The following is a 19,315-nucleotide window of genomic DNA, read 5'->3' as shown; positions in this document are numbered from 1 at the left end:
ATCGTTTAGTAATTTTGAAATATTGTAGTTTTGCAATATTGTAATATCACAATATAATTGTAAATTTACATTATTGTAAATATACACCCTCAAACTATGCTAACCTCTTCTGTGTAACTAGTGTATAATGGATTTTTTCGTTTTTTTGTTTCTCTTACACGCCTGCAATCAATTAATTAATCAATCGACCGAACAACTAACAAACTAATTAACTATAATCACAATTAATCTAATCATCAACTAAACTTGCAAACGTTCAATCAAATAATCCATCAATCAACTTGTCGAACGAATTTTCACTAATATCAAGCTATCGGAATGTCCACCTATCCAAGCAGTTCTGCTGCCGCTGCTGCAGCCGCAGCCGCAGCGGCCGCAGGCTACCCAGGATTACCCTCACTGCCATTCAGCGCCAATCAGCTTATGAATATGGCCGCTTTTGCTGTGGCCGGCGGCGCTGGCGCCAATGGCGGCGGTGGTGGAGGTGGTAGTGGCATCGGCGTTGGCCCCGGCGGTCTTGGGAGCGTCGGTGGCTTGAGCGCTCTGTTGGCGGCTGGTGCTGGCCTCGGTGGGGCTGGTGGCCTCACCACTCTGCCCAGCGCCACGCTCACCACCAAAACAGCTGCCTTGGCAGCTGCAGCCGGTGATGCAGGTGTATTGGGCGGTGGAGGCAATTACTATCAAACAAATTCGAATCTGAATATGGCAGCGTCTTTATTGGCGCAGAGTAAGTCGAGTAATGTTGGTAACAAACAACGTTTTTCTACCTCAACTGCTAGTTAAGATGTACTACCACATACATACATATGTAGATATGCATAGAAAGAAGATAAAATTATTTTTTTGAAAAATATGAACCATATGAGTAGCGTAAAAGTATTTTTATGGGCTTTTTGAAAAATAAAATTTGTTTGGAAAAATTGAATTTTGCTCGGATTGGCAATAGATATTTTGCATATTTTCATTTGCAGACAAAAGCAACACAATACCAAGGTGCTCTTTTTTTAATGAATAGCAAACAAATATAAATAAAAATTAAAAATGTTTAAAACCCACTCCCCACCACACTTTACCAACTATTACTCACCACTTACACTGCTAACAATAAAAAACAACAATACCACTGAAACCTGCCAACTCTATTTTCTGGTTAATTTCCATATTTTTCAATTATTTTTTACACTAAAGTGCTCTTTTAATTATTAGCAAATTTAAGAAAAAATAAAATAAATGACAATGAAACATTTTCAAATATACCCACCATTACATTTTACAAGTAAATATAACTCACCATTAACACTACTAATAACAAAAAACAACATCAATTCTTTTGAAACCTACGTCAGCCCGTTCTGGTTTAATTTCCAAATTATGGGCTTGTTCGAGGCTCGTAATAAAATCGACAGAATTGCAGCACTTATAAAAGTTGGCAACCCTGTTGCAAAAGTTAACCTGATACTTCATGATGTTCGGCGCTTGCTTTGTATATACGGGGTAAGGTGACTACGTAAAAAAAGTAATGTATTGTAAATATTTTTCTTGATAATTTTGATATTGACGGCAATTTACTATTGGAAATGAAAAAGCAGAAAATGAATCAGTCTTGAAAACAATTTATTCATTCAACAATGACCGAATTTTTGACAGTTTAAACTGCAATTAGTGGTACCGTAACTATAACAGTAGCCGGAACATTACAGCATTTGTCGATTAGTCATGCCGTAACCATAAACAGCTGATATTGAAGTAGAATTTATGACAACATTTGCATTTCGTCATGAAAATTCGAATAATTTTCCACTAAGTCAATTAAATTTTCGTCGTTCATTCCTAATATTCAAATTTTTATCGCAAATATCAAAACAAATGTAAAGTATTTCACAGCTGCTTGGTTACGAGGGAAACCCCCAAAATTCAATAGATACATACGGCTACGGTCATGGTTAAGGCGTTATGGTGCGGCACCCATAATCGTTTACAGAGAGGCCCATATCGTTGATCAGAACAGCTGATGGCTAAGGTACGGCACCAGTAATTGCAGTTTAAAACGCCATACTTTTGCCAAAGTTGCCAGAATTCTACATTGAACCGGTTACTTTGCGCTTGTGATTGCACCTCGAACAAGCCCTAGACTATTTTTTTTTCGAAAGTTTAAACATAGTTTGCTTTTTACTATCTCACAATTTTTATATAAGTACCTACATTTTAGGAAGCTGTTATTTAGCTACTAAAATTAATTATTCACCCTGTCCGCACACCATCTTTCACCCATTTTCGTATCTCCATTATTTCACCTTTCTCTAGTGAGCATGGGCCTTGGCTTCGATTCAGCGCCGTCCACCGCAGCCAGTATGGCATCCAACGCTATGAGTGGCGCCGTTGCTGGCCCACCTGGCGCAGCGGCGACGCCACCAGCAAAAACGAATGCACTGATCATGCAAAAGATCCAAGCTTTGGTCGCGGCAAATCCTTCCTTTCTCACCAGCGGCATACCAAATCATCTGCTATCGCAGCTCTTCATGCAGCCAATGAAGGTAATACTAAGAAATGAAATTAATTAAAAATCAGGCTATTAAAAATTATAATTTTTTCCTTAACTTGCTTTGCAGATGGCGCCGGCGACCGTCACCGCCGCGCCACCTGAGGAAGAGGAAGTCGATTATGAGGAAATGGGCGTAGCCGAGACTTATGCCGAATATTGGCCAGCCAAATGTGAGTTGCGCGTGGCAAAATTGACTGAATTCATATTTTAAATATTTTTATTCCCAATTTTAGTGAAACTTGGTAAAAAGCATCCCGATCCAGTGGTGGAAACTGCCTCACTATCTTCCGTCGAGCCCTGTGATGTTTATTTTAAACTCTCCATTCCACCAGAGACCATTAACAATGGCTATTTGAGCGCCTTGCAACTGGAATCAATTACATACGCTTCGCAGGCGCACGATCATATGTTGCAAGATGGCACACGCGCAGGCTTTCTAATTGGTGAGCTCGCACTTATTTACTTTGCTCGGCAATACTTACATATAGTACCTTATTTTTTTGGCTCTGCCTGCAGGCGATGGCGCTGGTGTTGGCAAAGGTCGTACCATTGCTGGTATAATTTACGAGAACTATTTGAAGGGTCGCAAGAAGGCGCTCTGGATTTCCGTATCCAATGACTTAAAATATGATGCCGAACGGGATTTGTCGGATATCGGCGCGAGCAAAATCGAAGTGCACGCGCTGAATAAAGTAAGCAAGTCTTGAAATTTTATTGCAACTGCCTACCATTAATCGTTTACTCCTATTCTTGTCTCGCGCAACCAGTTCAAGTATGCCAAGATCTCGTCGGATGTGAATAATAACTGCAAGCGTGGCGTTATCTTTAGCACTTATTCCGCGCTCATTGGCGAATCTAACAATAAGACTGGCAAATATAAATCACGCTTAAAGCAGCTGCTGCAATGGTGTGGCGAAGACTTTGATGGCCTCATAATTTTTGATGAGTGTCACAAGGCTAAGAATTTGTGTCCCGTTGGTTCGGGCAAACCCACCAAAACTGGCCAAACGGTTTTGGAGCTACAAAATAAATTGCCAAAGGCGCGCGTCGTCTATGCTTCGGCTACAGGAGCTTCGGAGCCCAAGAATATGGCGTATATGGTGCGCTTGGGCTTGTGGGGTCAGGGCACGGCATTCCCGAACTTTAATGATTTCATTATGGCGGTTGAGAAGCGGTAAGTGAATGATTTTTTCCCTCAAACAGCTGAAACATTACTTTTTATTTGCAGGGGCGTTGGTGCTATGGAAATTGTTGCTATGGATATGAAGCTGCGAGGCATGTACATAGCCCGCCAACTTAGTTTCCACGGTGTGACATTCAAAATTGAGGAGGTGGCATTGTCCAAAGAGTTCCGCAAGGTCTACGATCAATCGGTTGAGTTGGTAAGTGCGCATGCGTGCGTTTGTTGTGTGCGAAATTTACAGTAATAATATATTTTTTATTTTATTCCAATTCACAGTGGGTCGAAGCCATGCAGAAATTCACCGAAGCCGCCGAACTGATTGACGCTGAGAGCCGCATGAAGAAGACGATGTGGGGCCAGTTTTGGTCTTCACATCAACGTTTCTTCAAATATCTCTGCATCGCGGCGAAGGTGAATCATGCGGTGCAGGTGGCGCGCGAAGCCATTAAATATGGCAAATGCGTTGTCATTGGTCTGCAATCGACGGGCGAAGCGCGCACGCTCGAGCAACTGGAGAGAGATGATGGAGAACTGACTGATTTCGTGTCTACGGCAAAGTGAGAAATCAAAAGAATTAAAAACAAATGAACTCAGTATGTATTGCAACTGTTCTTGTTTTCCTCCAGGGGCGTTTTTCAATCATTGGTGGAGAAGCACTTTCCCGCACCCGATCGTAATCGAATCAATCGCATACTCGGTCTAGGTAGTTATTCCGAAAGAAAAAAATCACCACTGCAAAGCATACTTGAAGAGGTAACTGCCAAACGCGAGGCCAGCATCAAAGACGAACCCTGCTCCTCATCATCCAGCACAGCGGGCAGTAAGCGTAAGCTATCGCGCCAAGAGTCACGTACAAAGAAATCGCGCAAAAATTCCTGGAATGATTCAGACGATGATTCCCAGAATGAATCAGAAGACAGTGATTACAAAAGATCCAATTCCGAGTCTGAAGAATCAGATGCAGCCGCACATTCGGACAGCTGCGAATCCTCCGATTTCAATCCATTCTTTAGCGGTTCGGATAGTGATAATGACCCCTGGGTGGCGCGATCGAAGAAAAAGGCCAAGAAGAAGGTAAAACCGAAAGAGTCAACTACCAGCAACAACAGTGTAAACACAGGTGTAGCTGGCGCCGTCAATGCAGCAGGCAATGGTGCTATTACGACTTCCAATGTGGTAGCGCCTAAACGCAAAGGTTTGTTGAAATGCGGTTAGCAGAGATTTGTGTGAATTTAATTCGTATTTTTTGTACAATAACTTTGCTTTAGGTCCGGTAAGCACACAGGACCGCATTCAAAATTTGCTGCAGAAGAAGCAAGAATTGAAAGGCACCGTTACGCAAGTAGGTGTCAATGGCATTAAGCTCAACTATGGTCCACCGCCCAAAGACGCTATTGAGCGCGCTTGCAGCATGAAGGAGGAGTTGTTGCGTAAAATTGAACGCCTTGGCGATCGCCTCCCACCGAACACACTCGACCAGCTGATCGATGAGCTAGGCGGCCCCGATAATGTCGCAGAGATGACAGGCCGCAAGGGAAGAGTAGTGCAGTCAGACGATGGTTCCATACAGTATGAGTCGCGCTCCGAACAAGATGTACCGCTGGAGACACTCAACATCACCGAAAAGCAGCGCTTTATGGCCGGTGAAAAAGATGTCGCCATCATATCGGAAGCGGCGTCCAGCGGTATTTCTCTGCAGAGCGATCGCCGCGTACGCAATCAACGACGACGCGTACACATCACGCTGGAACTACCCTGGTCCGCCGATCGCGCTATACAGCAGTTCGGTCGCACGCATCGCTCCAATCAAGTGAATGCACCCGAGTACATATTCCTCATTTCCGATTTGGCAGGTGAGCGTCGTTTCGCCTCGACTGTGGCGAAGCGTTTGGAATCGCTTGGCGCGCTAACACATGGCGATCGTAGGGCCACCGAGACCCGCGACTTATCACAATTCAATATCGATAACAAATACGGACGCACGGCCCTAGAGACCGTAATGAAAACGATTATGGGTTATGAATCGCCGCTGGTGCCACCACCCGTCGACTACAAGGGCGATTTCTTCAAGGACATCGCTGGCGCGCTAGTGGGCGTGGGCATTATAGTGAATAGTGAAACAAATCCGGGCGTTTTGAGTTTAGACAAGGAGTACAACAATATTTCGAAATTCTTGAATCGCATACTCGGCATGCCAGTGGAGCTGCAGAACAGATTATTTAAGTACTTCACCGACACGCTCACGGCCATAATAAATCAGGCGAAACGCGGTGGTCGCTTTGATTTGGGCATCTTAGGTGATTTGAAGTGCAACTCGTTTTGTAGTGTTAATATTTTCTAATTGATATTTTTCTGCACAATCGCACAGATTTGGGTGCTGCCGGTGAGAATGTAACGCGCATTAAACTTGTCCGCTTCATACGTAAACACGCCACCGGCAAAGCACCAGCCGAGCTGCATACGGTGCGGGTTGAACGCGGCATGATCTGGCAAGAAGCAATTGACAAGTGAGTAGTAGTAACGTATACCGGCCAACGCAGCGTCCACGGACTCCACTGCAAAGGATACAATGCAATTCGAAAAACTGAAATTTTTTTATAACCTCAAATGTTGTACGTTTTTTAATTGCTATTTTCATTTTGCAGATATGCTGATTTGATCAGCGAGTATGAGGGCTTCTATGTGTCGCATCAGGTGCGCAACGGTAAACGCACTGCTGTTTTGGCTGTTGAAATTGAAGCGCCACAAACGCAACAGCAATCCAACAGCAAGAAAAAGGAGAAGGGGATGAGCAAGAAAGATATGATGTTCCAGATATATCGTCCCAACACTGGGCTGCAAGTGCGCCACGAATCGTTGACGGAGCTGGAGAAGAAGTACAAGAAGGTGCCCAGCGAGGAGGCAGAACCGCACTGGACGCAGCAATACGATGCATCGGTGAACACATGTTCGCACGCCTACTGGAATGGCAATTGTCGCAACGTCAACTTAGGCAATGAGTGTGAGGTGAGTGGTGAAACAGTCAACTAATAGTTAGCGGAAGCGTAGGAAAGCGGTTAGGTTTTCAAGCATTTTTTTAACGGTGATTTGTATCGAGGGTGATAGATTGGCAAGGTTTGGCCAATAACTGTGGTGAAAAAGAAAATTGTGAGGGTAACTTCGGCTGCCACATCACGAGGGATTCGGCTGGCGAATTCTGTACGATCATTTCACACACTCATCCAACCAGGCGTTGTTCAGACATCCACGAAGTGATATTGAGTTGAGTGTTTTTTTTTTATATCACTAACACAATCTTAGTTTTTTCGTAAACAAACCGGTTCGTAGCCCCAAATTCGATGAGAGCCAGATAACTGGCTGTCTCAATTTTTTTCGCCATAGGCTTGCATTTTTTTATTATTTCTTTTCAATTTACTTTTGCCGTCTATGAATTTAAAAAAATTTTGTTTTTCTATTATGGAATTTTAAGCTAAATTTTCAGCCGAAGGTCTTCGTCGCCAATGGAAATGTACAAATAGTTAATATTCAATTTTTTTCAACCACTCAATCGAAGAGTTTGATCGCAACCCTTAATTGTGTTTATTTACATGCAAAAAGGAAAAGATTTCCAAATAAAAAAGATCAAATCGTGCCAAAATCAATTTCAAAACTTCTTTTTTTTTCAGGTTGGCCTGCGTCAGCGTCTGTATTATGTGCTAGCCGGGTCGGTGCTTTCTGTTTGGACACGCGTCGAGCAGGTGTTAGCCATGCGCAATGCCAACAACAAAATGCAAGTAATACGAATGAAAACCACCGAAGGTGAGAAAATTGTCGGTACACTTATACCGAAATCGTGTCACGAGCTGCTGCTGCAAGATCTCAAATCCGATGCAGAGCGAATTGAGGAAATCAAATTCTAAGTTGTAGTGAACGAAATATTAACAAAGACATATACGTGGAGGCAAAATCATAAAGATATCAGAAAAAGAAGTGGAAAAGAAGAGAAAACCCACAAACACGGCCAATCCAATGAAGCGCAAAAGGCTTAAGTCATTTATCAAAGTATAAAAAAGGAAATAATAAGCTTTTTTCCAATTTATGTTTTCTATTTATGTTTCCTGAGCCATTTAGTGCGTAGTGAATAGAATGTAATTTTTAGTTATAATGCGGCGTCAGCGCAACTGCAGCAAAACCACTTAGTGATGGGCGTCACATGGCATTACTTCTACATTGTAAATGTTATTATAAATTAAAGAAAAACATGCCTACGTACAAATGTAGGCAAAGCAAATAGAAAACAAACAAAAAATAAGTAAAGAAAAATTGCAAATCGGATAAAACCTACTGCATCCAGTGCATATCCAGCCATGTGCGTGCAAAAATGTTCGTCTCTACGATCCTGTTTGCAATGCATACTTATTATTATATATAAAATAGTGCGAGTATATGTAAATGTGTATTTCCGCGTGCGCCGTGGCCCTTGCGAAGGGTATGCAGGCGCATCTACTTAGCCTTTAGTATCGTATTTAAATAGATGCCTAACGTAACTTTTATTATTACTATTATTATTATAAAAACTCCTTATGTTTAACGCAAATTCACTTCGTGGAAGCAGTGAATTTGCAAAAGCCAAGTTTTTTGCAAAGAAAAATGATTCTATCATTCATACAAATGAAAACGCTTATCAATGGACTTTTTTTTGTTGTAATATGTATTTAATTTTAAACTATAAACATTACAATTACAAACTACAATTTAATATATAATACATACCTACATATATCAGAAATTATTGCTTATAAACAATAATAAAACAAACTATAAACAAATAAATGCAAATATTAATATGAGAACCAATGCAAAGTTGTGATGTATTTGAAGCAGAGTTTTTAGGGCCAATGAGTTCAACTCTAATTTCATATAGAAATCCTAACAACGCGTACAAGCTCGTTAAATGCTTGGGAATTAACGCCAACTCTTTTCAGTTTTCGCTGTTGGGCTGCTTTAGAATGATCTACTCTTTCAAAAGCTCGTTGCCGTCTACCTGTTTTCATTATAACTTATTTTCATCGAGCCATAAATCCTGCTAAGGCTTAGCTCCAGTTAAACAATGCATTAAATGCGTAAATTATGAAAGTGTTGTATAAAAGTTCGTTAACGCATTTGCAGAACGGAATAAATAAAATTGCTGGCTCTTAAGCTATGAGAGTCGTTTGAGAATTCCAAACGAATGGCTATTTTTTAAACTTGAACACATCTTATTATTCGGAAGGGATCGAACAACTAGAACAGCGTTGGACGAAGTGTAAGATTAAACAAATTTTTTTTAGTAAATACTTTTAGGCACAATCAAAGCTGGAAGCATTCAAACAAAATATTATATATTGTTAATTAAAATTTATTTGGTATAATTTTCCGACATACAATTTCTTTTTTTCTTAATTTTTAACAAATTTGGCCTTCAGCTTTGGTGAAAAACGAAATTGAGAGAGTAACTCCGGCTGCCACGTCCATAGAGTACTCGGCAGCAGAATTCTCCCCGCTCATTTCACACGTAATCACACACTCGTTCATCGATAGCAACGAAGCAACATGAGTGAAGATTGTGTTGATCTTTTTAGTATATCACCAACACAATCTCAGTTTTTTCTTGTAAACACATTCCCTGTTCCGTCAGCCCATCAGCTGATTCTGTCAAATTCGCTCAGAGCTGAATAACAGTTAAAGAGCACACCTCTAAAAATCTTTTCGGCATGGTTAGAGGTGATATATTATATTAAGTTGACACCCATCAGTGAATCGGCAACTTAGACTTCCTCTCAAAAAACCTGCCGTGTCAATCGTTTTCTGCATAACTCGGTTTTACCTCGCTTCGCCACAAGGACTAGCATGAAAAAATCTTTATACTTTTTTTTTATACTCACACTAGCATCTGAGGAATGGTATTGCCATTATTATCGTCCACTTCGAGTATTTTTGGCGTCTCTTGCCTGACAATTCTTCATGGTGAAGATAATTTCGAAGGTGTGGCTAAGATTCGACCGTTAACCCACTCTCAGAATCAGCTGATTGGCTGATGTAACTGGGGACAGTGGTTTGTTAACGAAAATACTGAGATTGTGTTGATGATATAGGAAAAAAATTAACACAGAATACGCGCATGTTGGTTCGTTGGAGTCATTGCGTCTACTACTGAACTAACTTACTCCTAGTTTTTGGAAATGAAAATACTGAAAAAGTAAACCAAAAACACCAGCCGAAATGAAGCCGGCCAATCATCTTTGCTTTTCCTTTAACGACACCTTTTTCGCATTTCACAATTGGAACAACAAGCATAACATTTCGCTATTCCCTAATTTGTTTAATTTTCTAAGCCTGAGTGCAATTATTTCTCAGTAATGTTATAAATCACCTAAAACTCATAATATTTAATAATTGTTAATGCCATAAGCTAAGTTGTCTAATTTGAAGATTTCCCTGCAATTGAACGGAAAATTACCAAAAAGCTTCCGTGCCTACCGTCCTACCACTAGCTTAATTTTGTGACACCGATAATAGAAAACACCCTGTGCGCATTTATAAGTCATACATTTTTTTTGTATGTGTGCGCCTGTGCTCAGCTGTTCAATGCACGTAGGCTCAAGTAAACATTATTTTGTTTTTGTTTTATATAAAGTGGACGTAACACAAATATGAGTATTATGCGGAACTTTCAATTAAATTTTATATGCAATTCCATAAAATATGGAGCAATTAACGCAAACTGCCAGAAATTCTTAACGCAAGTGCGTCAAAAAAGTACAAAGGCAGCGGATGGCCCAACGACAAATTTTAGCGGGGATAAGAATATCCGACCTGATTCTACGCAGACCAGCAACGAAGAACGCACTACACATTTCGGATACCAAAAGGTGAAAGAAAGTGAGAAGGAACAAAAAGGTAAGAGCTCTACAAAGATTTAGTTGTTAAAACTGCAGGAAAAAATCGTATTCTTGTTGTAGTGCACAAAGTTTTCGAAGATGTAGCGAGCTCTTATGATATTATGAATGATGCCATGTCCTTTGGGATACATCGCATTTGGAAGGATACATTTATGCATCATATGTTTCCATTGCACGGCACACGCCTTTTGGACATGGCAGGCGGCACAGGAGACATTGCTTTCCGTTATGTCAACCAACTACTCAAGCTAAAAAATATAGGTAATCGCTCAAGCCATATAACAATCGCGGACATAAATCAGCACATGTTAGACGTAGGTAAGGAGCGGGCCAAACTTTATTTGCCCAGCATAAAGAATCTGCCAAACTTTACGATGGATTGGCAGAAAGCTGATGCAGAGCAGCTACCATTTGCCGATAACAGCTACACGGCCTACACAATCGCCTTTGGCATACGCAATTGCACGCACATTGACAAGGTAGGCAGGGGGAGGAATGCTATTTGCAGTGCCAGCTGCAATACAGTATTTGAACTGGCATAGAGTGATAGATTGAGTAATTAACTTTCTTTTCCCCCTGTAGGTATTGAGTGAGGCATATCGTGTCTTGCAGCCTGGTGGCCGTTTTATGTGCTTGGAATTCAGCCATCTAACGAATGATGTAATGCAGCGGCTGTACGATCTATATTCCTTTCAAGTAATACCGCCAATGGGACAAATTTTGGCGGGACAATGGAAACCCTATCAGTACCTGGTGGAGAGTATTAGGCAGTTTCCGAAGCAAGAGGAGTTTAAGCGATTGATCGAAGAGGCCGGCTTTGATATGGTATATTATACGAATCTAACCTTTGGCGTGGTGAGCATACACTCAGGCATAAAGTTGCGATAGTATTTATTCATAGATTTAATTTCCACACATAATACATAAATAAGTAAAAAAAAAGGAAAAATAATTGCATTAGTAGTAAATAAAAACAGCAAATTTACGAATCAAATGATGTTTGGCCAAATAAATATATTTTAATAATGTCAAAAAAATCGAGCGATCTCTACGCCGAAACTTTCCCATGCCTGTATTTAATAATAACATGCCTTTGAAACTGGATGTAATCATCGTTTGAATTTTAAACTGTCAGAGTATTCAAAACCGAGCAAAAAATGGTAAAAGCAGATAGTTATTGTGTTGAGCGTTACATGCGAGTGTATATTTTGCAATTTCTAAGCGTCAAACAATTTTATTAAATCCAATGGTAAATACAAATTTATGTATGACAGGTATGCAACAAGTAATTTTGATTTTAAATGAGAGCACGTCTGCTAATTGTTTAGACGAGCGCTAATAGAATTGTTATGCATATAATTACAAAATTTTATGAAACAAGTTTTGACATACTTTAATGTGAGATATTTAAAAAAAAGTGAAAATAAGCCGCTGTTATGTGAACAAAGAATAGAAGATTTTTTAAAGCTGCAATTGATTCCAATTTTGCCGTTATGTCACTATTATTGCAATCTGTTAATAAGCAAGGATGATAGATGCCAGGTTTGCTTTGTTGTTGTTGTTGTTTTAACAGCATAGTTAGCCCTGTCAGTGTAGGTATATCATCTGTCGTCTTCGTCTAGCTCATCTAGGGGTAGGCCCAGGAAACATGCTGTTTCGACGGGTTGGGTCCAGAGGGAGAGGGGGGTTAGATGAGTCTGATTAAGGGGGCATGTGAAGAGGTGGTTAGTGTCGTGCGGGGTACCTTCACATGCCGGACATGTGTTTGGTATGTCGGGGTCAATTCTGGATAAGTAGGAGTTTAACCTGCTACAATATCCAGAACGTAATTGTGCCAATGTTACACGAGTCTCACGGGGAAGCTGGAGCTCTTCATCTGCAATGGGTGGTGGTTGGACTCCGATTACGGCATTCACCGGACGGGAGTTCATGAAGGTGGTAACGGACTCCCGGTGAATGTCGTTTATTGACTGTCTGAATACTGTCCGGTCCAGTAGGTCTCGGTCAGTTTTGTCCTGGAGTTCGTCAGCGTAGTCGAGGAGGTGTCTCCTGACGTGCCTGGGAGGCGGCTCAGGCTCAAGCAGGTGTCTGCAGGGGTGAAACCTGCGGTAACACCCCAGCAGGAACTGCTTGCTGAGCAATTTGTTGTGCTCCGCGACTGGGAGCATTTGTGCCTCGTTGTGCAGGTGTTGTATGGGTGACATCAGGAGGCACCCGGTCGCTGTCCGAATGGCGGTATTTTGACAAGTCTGTAGCTTTGTCCACTGCGAATCACTAGTTCCAGGCGACGAGACAGGCGCAGCATAGTTTAGAACCGGCCGGCCAATTGCCTTAAATGTCGAAAGCAACAGTTTTTTGTCCTTGCCCCAAGTGCTGCCGGCCAGCGATTTGAGGACCTTGTTGCGATTTTGGACTTTAGTGGCAATTGCGGTTGTGTGCGCAGAGAAGGAGAGCAAGCTGTCAAAGGTTACACCCAAAATTTTGGGGTTATTCACAGTCGGAATTGGTGTGTCGTCGACTTTTACCTTAAGGGACAGCTTGACCTCCTTTGTCCAGGTGGTGAAAAGGGTCGCCGTGGACTTGCTGGGGGAAAGTTGGAGATTCCTCGCAGTGAAAAAGCGAGAAAGGTCGGTGAGGTAGTTGTTCACTTTGGAACACAGGCCATCGATGTCATTGCCCGACGCCATTATCGTGCAATCGTCAGCGTATGAGATCAGGGAAACTCCCGCTGGTGGTTGGGGGAGCTTCGAGATGTAGAAGTTAAAAAGCAAGGGTGAAAGGACACCACCCTGCGGTACGCCTTGCTTAATCTTCCTCTGCTTTGACATTTGATCTCGAAAAATCACTGACGAGTGCCGACCGCTCAGGTAGTTCGCGGACCACCTCTTCAGCCCTGGCGGGAGTGTCGACTGATAAATATCATCTAGTAGCGTGGAATGGCTGACTGCATCGAAAGCCTTCTTTAGGTCCAACGCTACTAGGACAGTCCTCTCGCAGGGGCGGTTTTGGTTAAGCCCGCGATTTATCTGGGCGTTTATGGCGGTGAGTGCAGTGGTGGTGCTGTGCACTCGTCGGAAACCGTGCTGATGTGGGGCTGGGGCCAGGTGTTTCGTGTAGAGTGGAAGTAGGAGGCCTTCAAGTGTCTTCACTACTGGGGAAAGGAGAGTTATCGGCCGATAAGACTCCCCTTGGTTGGCGGGTTTCCCAGGTTTCAATAGTGGGACCACTCTCCCTGCTTTCCACTTGTCAGGGATGATGAGAGTGGCCAGAGACAAATTGAAGACCCTTGTGAGGTATCCTACTCCCAGGGGTCCCAGATGCTTCAGCATCAGCGCGTTAAGTCCGTCAGGGCCAATGGCTTTCGATGATTTCGACTTGTTGATGGCCCCCTGAACCTCATCACCGGAGAAAGTAAGTGGCGCACTGTCGTTCGTCAGTTTGTGCAGCCTTCTGGTAACACGACGTTTGGTTCTGTCGCCCGGAGGATGCAGTGTAAACAGCCGGCTAAAATAGCTCGCGCATCTCTTCGGGTCCGACGAAGTACAACCGTTGAAGGTGATAGCCACCTTGTCGTTGTGTTTCGTCGGGCTCGACAGGGACCTAACGGTGGACCAGAGCTTACTCACTCCGGAGGTGAGGTTACAAGTCTTCAGGTGCTCAACCCATTTAGTCCGCTTATGTTGATTTACCAGCTGCCGGATCTCCAAATTGAGATCCCTTATTCGGGTATCCCCGGGATCGGCCTGGCGTAGGTGGTCACGCTCGTTTGCTAAACTGGCTGCTTCTGCTGGGAAGTGAGGACGGATGTCCTTATAACATCCAGCTGGGATGAAGCGAGCCGCAGCAGCTGTGAGCACCTTGCGGAATGCGCGTTCGCCGACGCGCACATCAGTGGGGATGGGAAGAGCGGCGAAGGTGTCCTCGGTGAATTCCGTGAAGCCAGCCCAATTAGCTTTTATAAAGTTAAAATAGGACCGGTGATTCGCGGAAACGAAATCGGCAGGTCTCTCGATCGAGACGATAATGGGCAAGTGGTCTGATGCAAGCGATAGCATAGGTCGCCACGTTATGCTATTTATCAGACCCGCGCTAGCTATTGTTAGGTCAGGCGAGCTGCTACAATTGCCCACTACCCTGGTGGGGGCGTCGTCGTTCACTGTGCTGAATGTCGAGTCGTCTATCTGCTCTGCCAATTGCTGTCCCCTACGATCATTTGGCAGGCTTGAATGCCAAAGATCGTGATGCGCATTAAAGTCACCTACAACCAATCGGTTTTCACCTCTGATGAGCGCACCTATATCAGGGTGATATCCTGCCGGGCAGCAGGTGACAGGGGGTATGTATATATTAAAAATTTCGAGCTCGGAATCGCCTGACCGGACAGCTATGCCTTGACATTCTAAGGTGCTGTCCCTCCGGTCGATTCCTTCATCGATAAGACGATACTGCACAGTGTGGTGGACTATAAACGCTAGGCCACCACCGTTGTCTCGCTCGCGATCGTGTCTGTGCACGTTATAGCCATCCCTGGTGATCAGAGATGACCTAGCGTGCAGCTTTGTTTCTTGGACCGCAGCTATCTTGATACTGTGCCGGTTCATAAAGTCGACTATCTCGTCGACCTTACTCGTAAGTCCGTTGCAGTTAAACTGGAGAAGCTTGAAGCTTCTCGGTGAGGTCAGTGTAATCCGGGGGGTGAGGGACGCGTGGGTTTGTCTACGTTGGACCTGCTGTGCAATCCACTGTGGTTGTTGCGGCCTGATGGTGGTTGGCGGCCGCGCCTCCGGGGGAGGTAGTGGGAGTAGTATGTATATTCCGGGCTACAACGCAATATCAAAAATATTAAAATTTTAATATTTTTATCATTTTAACTCAAAAATTTAACATTTTTACCATTTAACTCATTTTTTTAACTTACAGTTACTCAAAATTTTAACATTTTTTAACATTTAACTCATTTTTTTAGCTTATATTATCTCAAAAAAAAAGTTAAAAATTTTGAATTGGGTCGATTTAGTCCACCCCTAAATTATAGTTACTCGTAGTTAATATTTTTAAGATATTAAAGATATCTATTTTTGATGTACTAGTAATCAATATTTAGGTTGGTACAGTTAAAATTTTGTGTTGGGTCGATGTCTATTAAGTGAAAAAATGTTAAAATATTGATTACAAAATATTTAAAGTAATCTATTCAAACAAAAATAAAAAAAAAAGTTAAAAATTTTGAGTTGGGTCGATTATTATTGATTGATAATTTTAAATATTTATTACAAAATATTTAAAGTAATCTATTCAAACAAAAATAAAAAAAAAAGTTAAAAATTTTGAGTTGGGTCGATTATTATTGATTGATAATTTTAAATATTTATTACAAAATATTTAAAGTAATCTATTCAAAAAAAAATAAAAAAAAAAGTTAAAAATTTTGAGTTGGGTCGATTATTATTGATTGATAATTTTAAATATTTATTACAAAATATTTAAAGTAATCTATTCAAAAAAAAATAAAAAAAAAAGTTAAAAATTTTGAGTTGGGTCGATTATTATTGATTGATAATTTTAAATATTTATTACAAAATATTTAAAGTAATCTATTCAAAAAAAAAAAAAACAAAAAAGGATACATTTATTTTTTAAAGTACCTTTCAAAAAAAACGACGAACTCCTCAAAACAAGAGTCTTTGAGTCAGATTTGAACTTGCAACAAAATTATTGTTATAATTCCAACTGCTTAACCAACTCATCTAAACATCATATTCTGAAGTAATGTAATTACAGCTGAGTAGTATGCAAAGCAAGCAATGCTGATCTTATCAACATTGCTCACAATCTATAAATAGAATAAGCATAAGCACAAACCAAAAAAAAAAATGAAATACTGTTGAATACGAGTCACAAACTGCAAGATAAGCATAATATTTGATAAGCTTTTATACATCAACACATGTTTCGACTCTGTCGAAACCGTTTGACTTTGTCAAACATGGTTACAAGTGCAGTATGTATTTAGCGTTAGAAGAGGGTGGACGCAAAATAATTGAAACTTCAAATTTGAACTCTTTGAAGTTCAAATTTATAAAATTTACCCAATATTGGTTCATAATTTAAATCTCTTATTAAATATGTTATTGGATTAGATGGATAAATTTTACTAATATAAAATATTTCTCGAGTCCAATTATTTTTATATTTGTTTTCAAATTGTTTTTTATGTGATTGAATTCTTACTTTTTCTCCAATTTTAAAAACTGGTTTTTCTAAATTGTTTCTATTAATTTTAAAACAATTATCAAAAATTAATTGTTCATTTTTTTCATTTACTTCACATGGTTTCATACCAATAGTTCTATGTACATCTTTGTAATTATATTCATATAATATTTTATCAATTACATCAATCCAATTAGTATTTTTCTGAATTTCAAATCGTATTTTTAGTTTTTCATTAATGGTTCTATTAAATCTTTCTACAATTGATGATTTCTTTTCACTAAATGTTTGATACATGTTAATATTGTATTTATCTAAAACTTCTTGGAAATGTTTATTTAAAAATTCTTTACCAGAATCTGTATGAAGTAATTTTGGTGCACAACCTGCTTTTTTAATAATATTTAAAAATGCTTCAGAAGTTGTTTTTCCATCTTTCTTTTTTAATGGTTCTATATAAGCAAATTTAGAAAATGTATCAATTACATTAAGCATATATTTGTATCCTCTATTAATTCTAACATTAACTGTTGTCATAATTAGTAAATCTGCTGCCCATCATTGATGGATTATATAAATATAGAAAAATATTAGATATAGTTTTTGATGAAAAAAATGAAAAATATAAAGATTTCCAAAATAAATGGAAATAATAAAAAATAAAAATCTTATTCAAACAAAAATTCAAACATTTTTTTATATTGTAAAGAAAAATTCAAACATTTTTTTATATCTACCATCATTTGTTTCTTGTTCTTTATCTATTACTAAAAATCCAAACTGTTCTTTCCAACATTGAATACACATATTTTTTAAAATATCATAATCAATATCATTACAATGATCATTAAATATGTGTTTCAGATTAGTCTTATCTTGTTTAAATAAAATTATATAGTTTGCATTATCTCTTATCAATTGTTTAGGTATTTTTGAATATGTTTGACATAAATAAAAACAAGAAATGTTATTGTGTCTACCATAAGCAAAATAATTGGCAATATTATCTTGTTGTTCTGTAGAGATATCGTCAAATATTATTACAGAATATGGTTTAATATTTTCAGGTGTTGGTAGAGATTGAATTGATAAACATTTTATATCTTTAGATTCCAAATCATTTTTAACACACAATTTATTGAATTGAATTATCATATCTTCTAAAAATTTATATTTTTCTTGATAGCAAGTTTTTGAACAAATTATTATATCAGAATAATAAATCTTTGATAATATATTTAATAATACATTTGTTTTTCCGCAATTACTTGGTCCACAAATAATTGCTCTAATAATATTCGGAAATATTTCATTTAATCTTTTTATTGGTTTATGAGTATCAAAATTTTGAATAGTTAATTTAATTTTATTATCTAATTTAGTAACTTTTAAATGACCATCCATAATTTAGAATTTTAGACAAATTTTTTTAATCTATTAATATAATTAATTACATATTTATTTCAATTAATTTTTAGTTAATTTAAATTTTATAAAAATTAAAAAAAAAACAAGTCAAACATGCATTACTTGATTTGTTAGTGGATTATATGAATAACTATCATCACTAATAATTAAACAGTGAATGACTGTATTTGATGGAAAATCTTCTGTCCATTTAAATTCAATTTTAATATCAATAGCAGCCTCTTTAATTACCTCATTCTGTTTAGATGTATCAATGCATATTATTGGATATTCTTTTAAAAATGTATCACAATTAACTATTGGTAAATTATTTATACTAGAACCATAATATGAATTTTTAAAATCTAGAAACATATTATATAATGTATCAAATTTATTTTGATTAATAGATAGTTGCATATCATAGTTTGGATATCTATTTGTATTTAATTTAACTACAACATTTTCTAAATTACAATGGTCAAATTTACTATTGTCTTCATAATTATTCTGATTTCTTGATGTTTGAAATGCAATAAGAAAATATCTAGGTTTAGCACTAGATGATGTTATATTCCAGGTATAAGTCTTTACAGCTGGAATTGCAGTAGTACAATAGTATCTCCAATTTCTAAAATACATTTGAAAGTTTGTATTATTTGAAATTTTTTTATTAATTTCATGATCAACTTCAACTGAAAATTTAACATGAGGCATTCTCCATATAATTTGATTAATATCAATAGAAAAAGTATGATCACTTAAACTATTATCAATAATTAAACAATTTGTATCATCATTTGATCTTATTAATTCTAATTTTTGATTAATTCTAAAAATGAAATTTTTGTAATCATCAAAAAACCCAATTAATATACATAATGGAATGCTAACAGAAAAATAACCTTTCTTATTACAAACACTACCTTTATTTACAATTTGCCAACCAGCATTATTTAATGATAAATCATTAGAAAATGATGCTAAGCCTTTAATTGTTGTTGTTATTCCAGGATTTTCAATTTTATCAATTTCAACTGAATTAATAAA

The 19,315-nt window shown here is 38.8% G+C and overlaps 2 protein-coding genes across 2 annotated transcripts in view; both read left to right on the top strand.

The window, feature by feature from the left end:
• Positions 1 to 8,561, top strand: part of LOC128859218 (protein strawberry notch) — a 56,673-nt gene extending 48,112 nt beyond the window's left edge. The window contains exons 4-15 of the mRNA XM_054096025.1: positions 2,305 to 2,534; positions 2,610 to 2,712; positions 2,776 to 2,985; positions 3,059 to 3,234; positions 3,310 to 3,716; positions 3,771 to 3,924; positions 4,002 to 4,282; positions 4,352 to 4,920; positions 4,994 to 6,022; positions 6,094 to 6,232; positions 6,371 to 6,731; positions 7,391 to 8,561. Coding sequence (XP_053952000.1) covers positions 2,305 to 2,534; positions 2,610 to 2,712; positions 2,776 to 2,985; positions 3,059 to 3,234; positions 3,310 to 3,716; positions 3,771 to 3,924; positions 4,002 to 4,282; positions 4,352 to 4,920; positions 4,994 to 6,022; positions 6,094 to 6,232; positions 6,371 to 6,731; positions 7,391 to 7,624 — 3,893 coding nt within the window. The 3' untranslated portion in view covers positions 7,625 to 8,561. The remainder of the gene's footprint in view (positions 1 to 2,304; positions 2,535 to 2,609; positions 2,713 to 2,775; positions 2,986 to 3,058; positions 3,235 to 3,309; positions 3,717 to 3,770; positions 3,925 to 4,001; positions 4,283 to 4,351; positions 4,921 to 4,993; positions 6,023 to 6,093; positions 6,233 to 6,370; positions 6,732 to 7,390) is intronic.
• Positions 8,562 to 10,326: 1,765 nt separating this feature from the next.
• On the top strand, positions 10,327 to 11,749 carry LOC128856760 (2-methoxy-6-polyprenyl-1,4-benzoquinol methylase, mitochondrial). Its single transcript, XM_054092076.1, has 3 exons — positions 10,327 to 10,643; positions 10,706 to 11,124; positions 11,228 to 11,749. The coding sequence occupies exons 1-3, from the start codon at positions 10,397 to 10,399 to the stop codon at positions 11,531 to 11,533; spliced, it is 972 nt and encodes a 323-aa protein (XP_053948051.1). The 5' UTR covers positions 10,327 to 10,396; the 3' UTR covers positions 11,534 to 11,749.
• The last annotated feature ends 7,566 nt before the right edge of the window (positions 11,750 to 19,315 follow it).

This window comes from Anastrepha ludens, chromosome 3 (genome assembly GCF_028408465.1).
Source record: "Anastrepha ludens isolate Willacy chromosome 3, idAnaLude1.1, whole genome shotgun sequence".
Taxonomy (NCBI): domain Eukaryota; kingdom Metazoa; phylum Arthropoda; class Insecta; order Diptera; family Tephritidae; genus Anastrepha; species Anastrepha ludens.
The sequence above is the reverse complement of the archived record's forward strand: the minus strand, read 5'-3'. Positions and strand labels throughout refer to the sequence as shown.

Bases quoted from the DNA above. Each gene is read 5' to 3' on its own strand.
- LOC128856760 (XM_054092076.1), top strand. From the start codon at position 10,397: ATGAGTATTATGCGGAACTTTCAATTAAATTTTATATGCAATTCCATA. The intron at 10,644-10,705 runs GTAAGAGCTCTA...TTCTTGTTGTAG, and splicing joins AAGTGAGAAGGAACAAAAAG to TGCACAAAGTTTTCGAAGAT. The intron at 11,125-11,227 runs GTAGGCAGGGGG...TTCCCCCTGTAG, and splicing joins ATTGCACGCACATTGACAAG to GTATTGAGTGAGGCATATCG.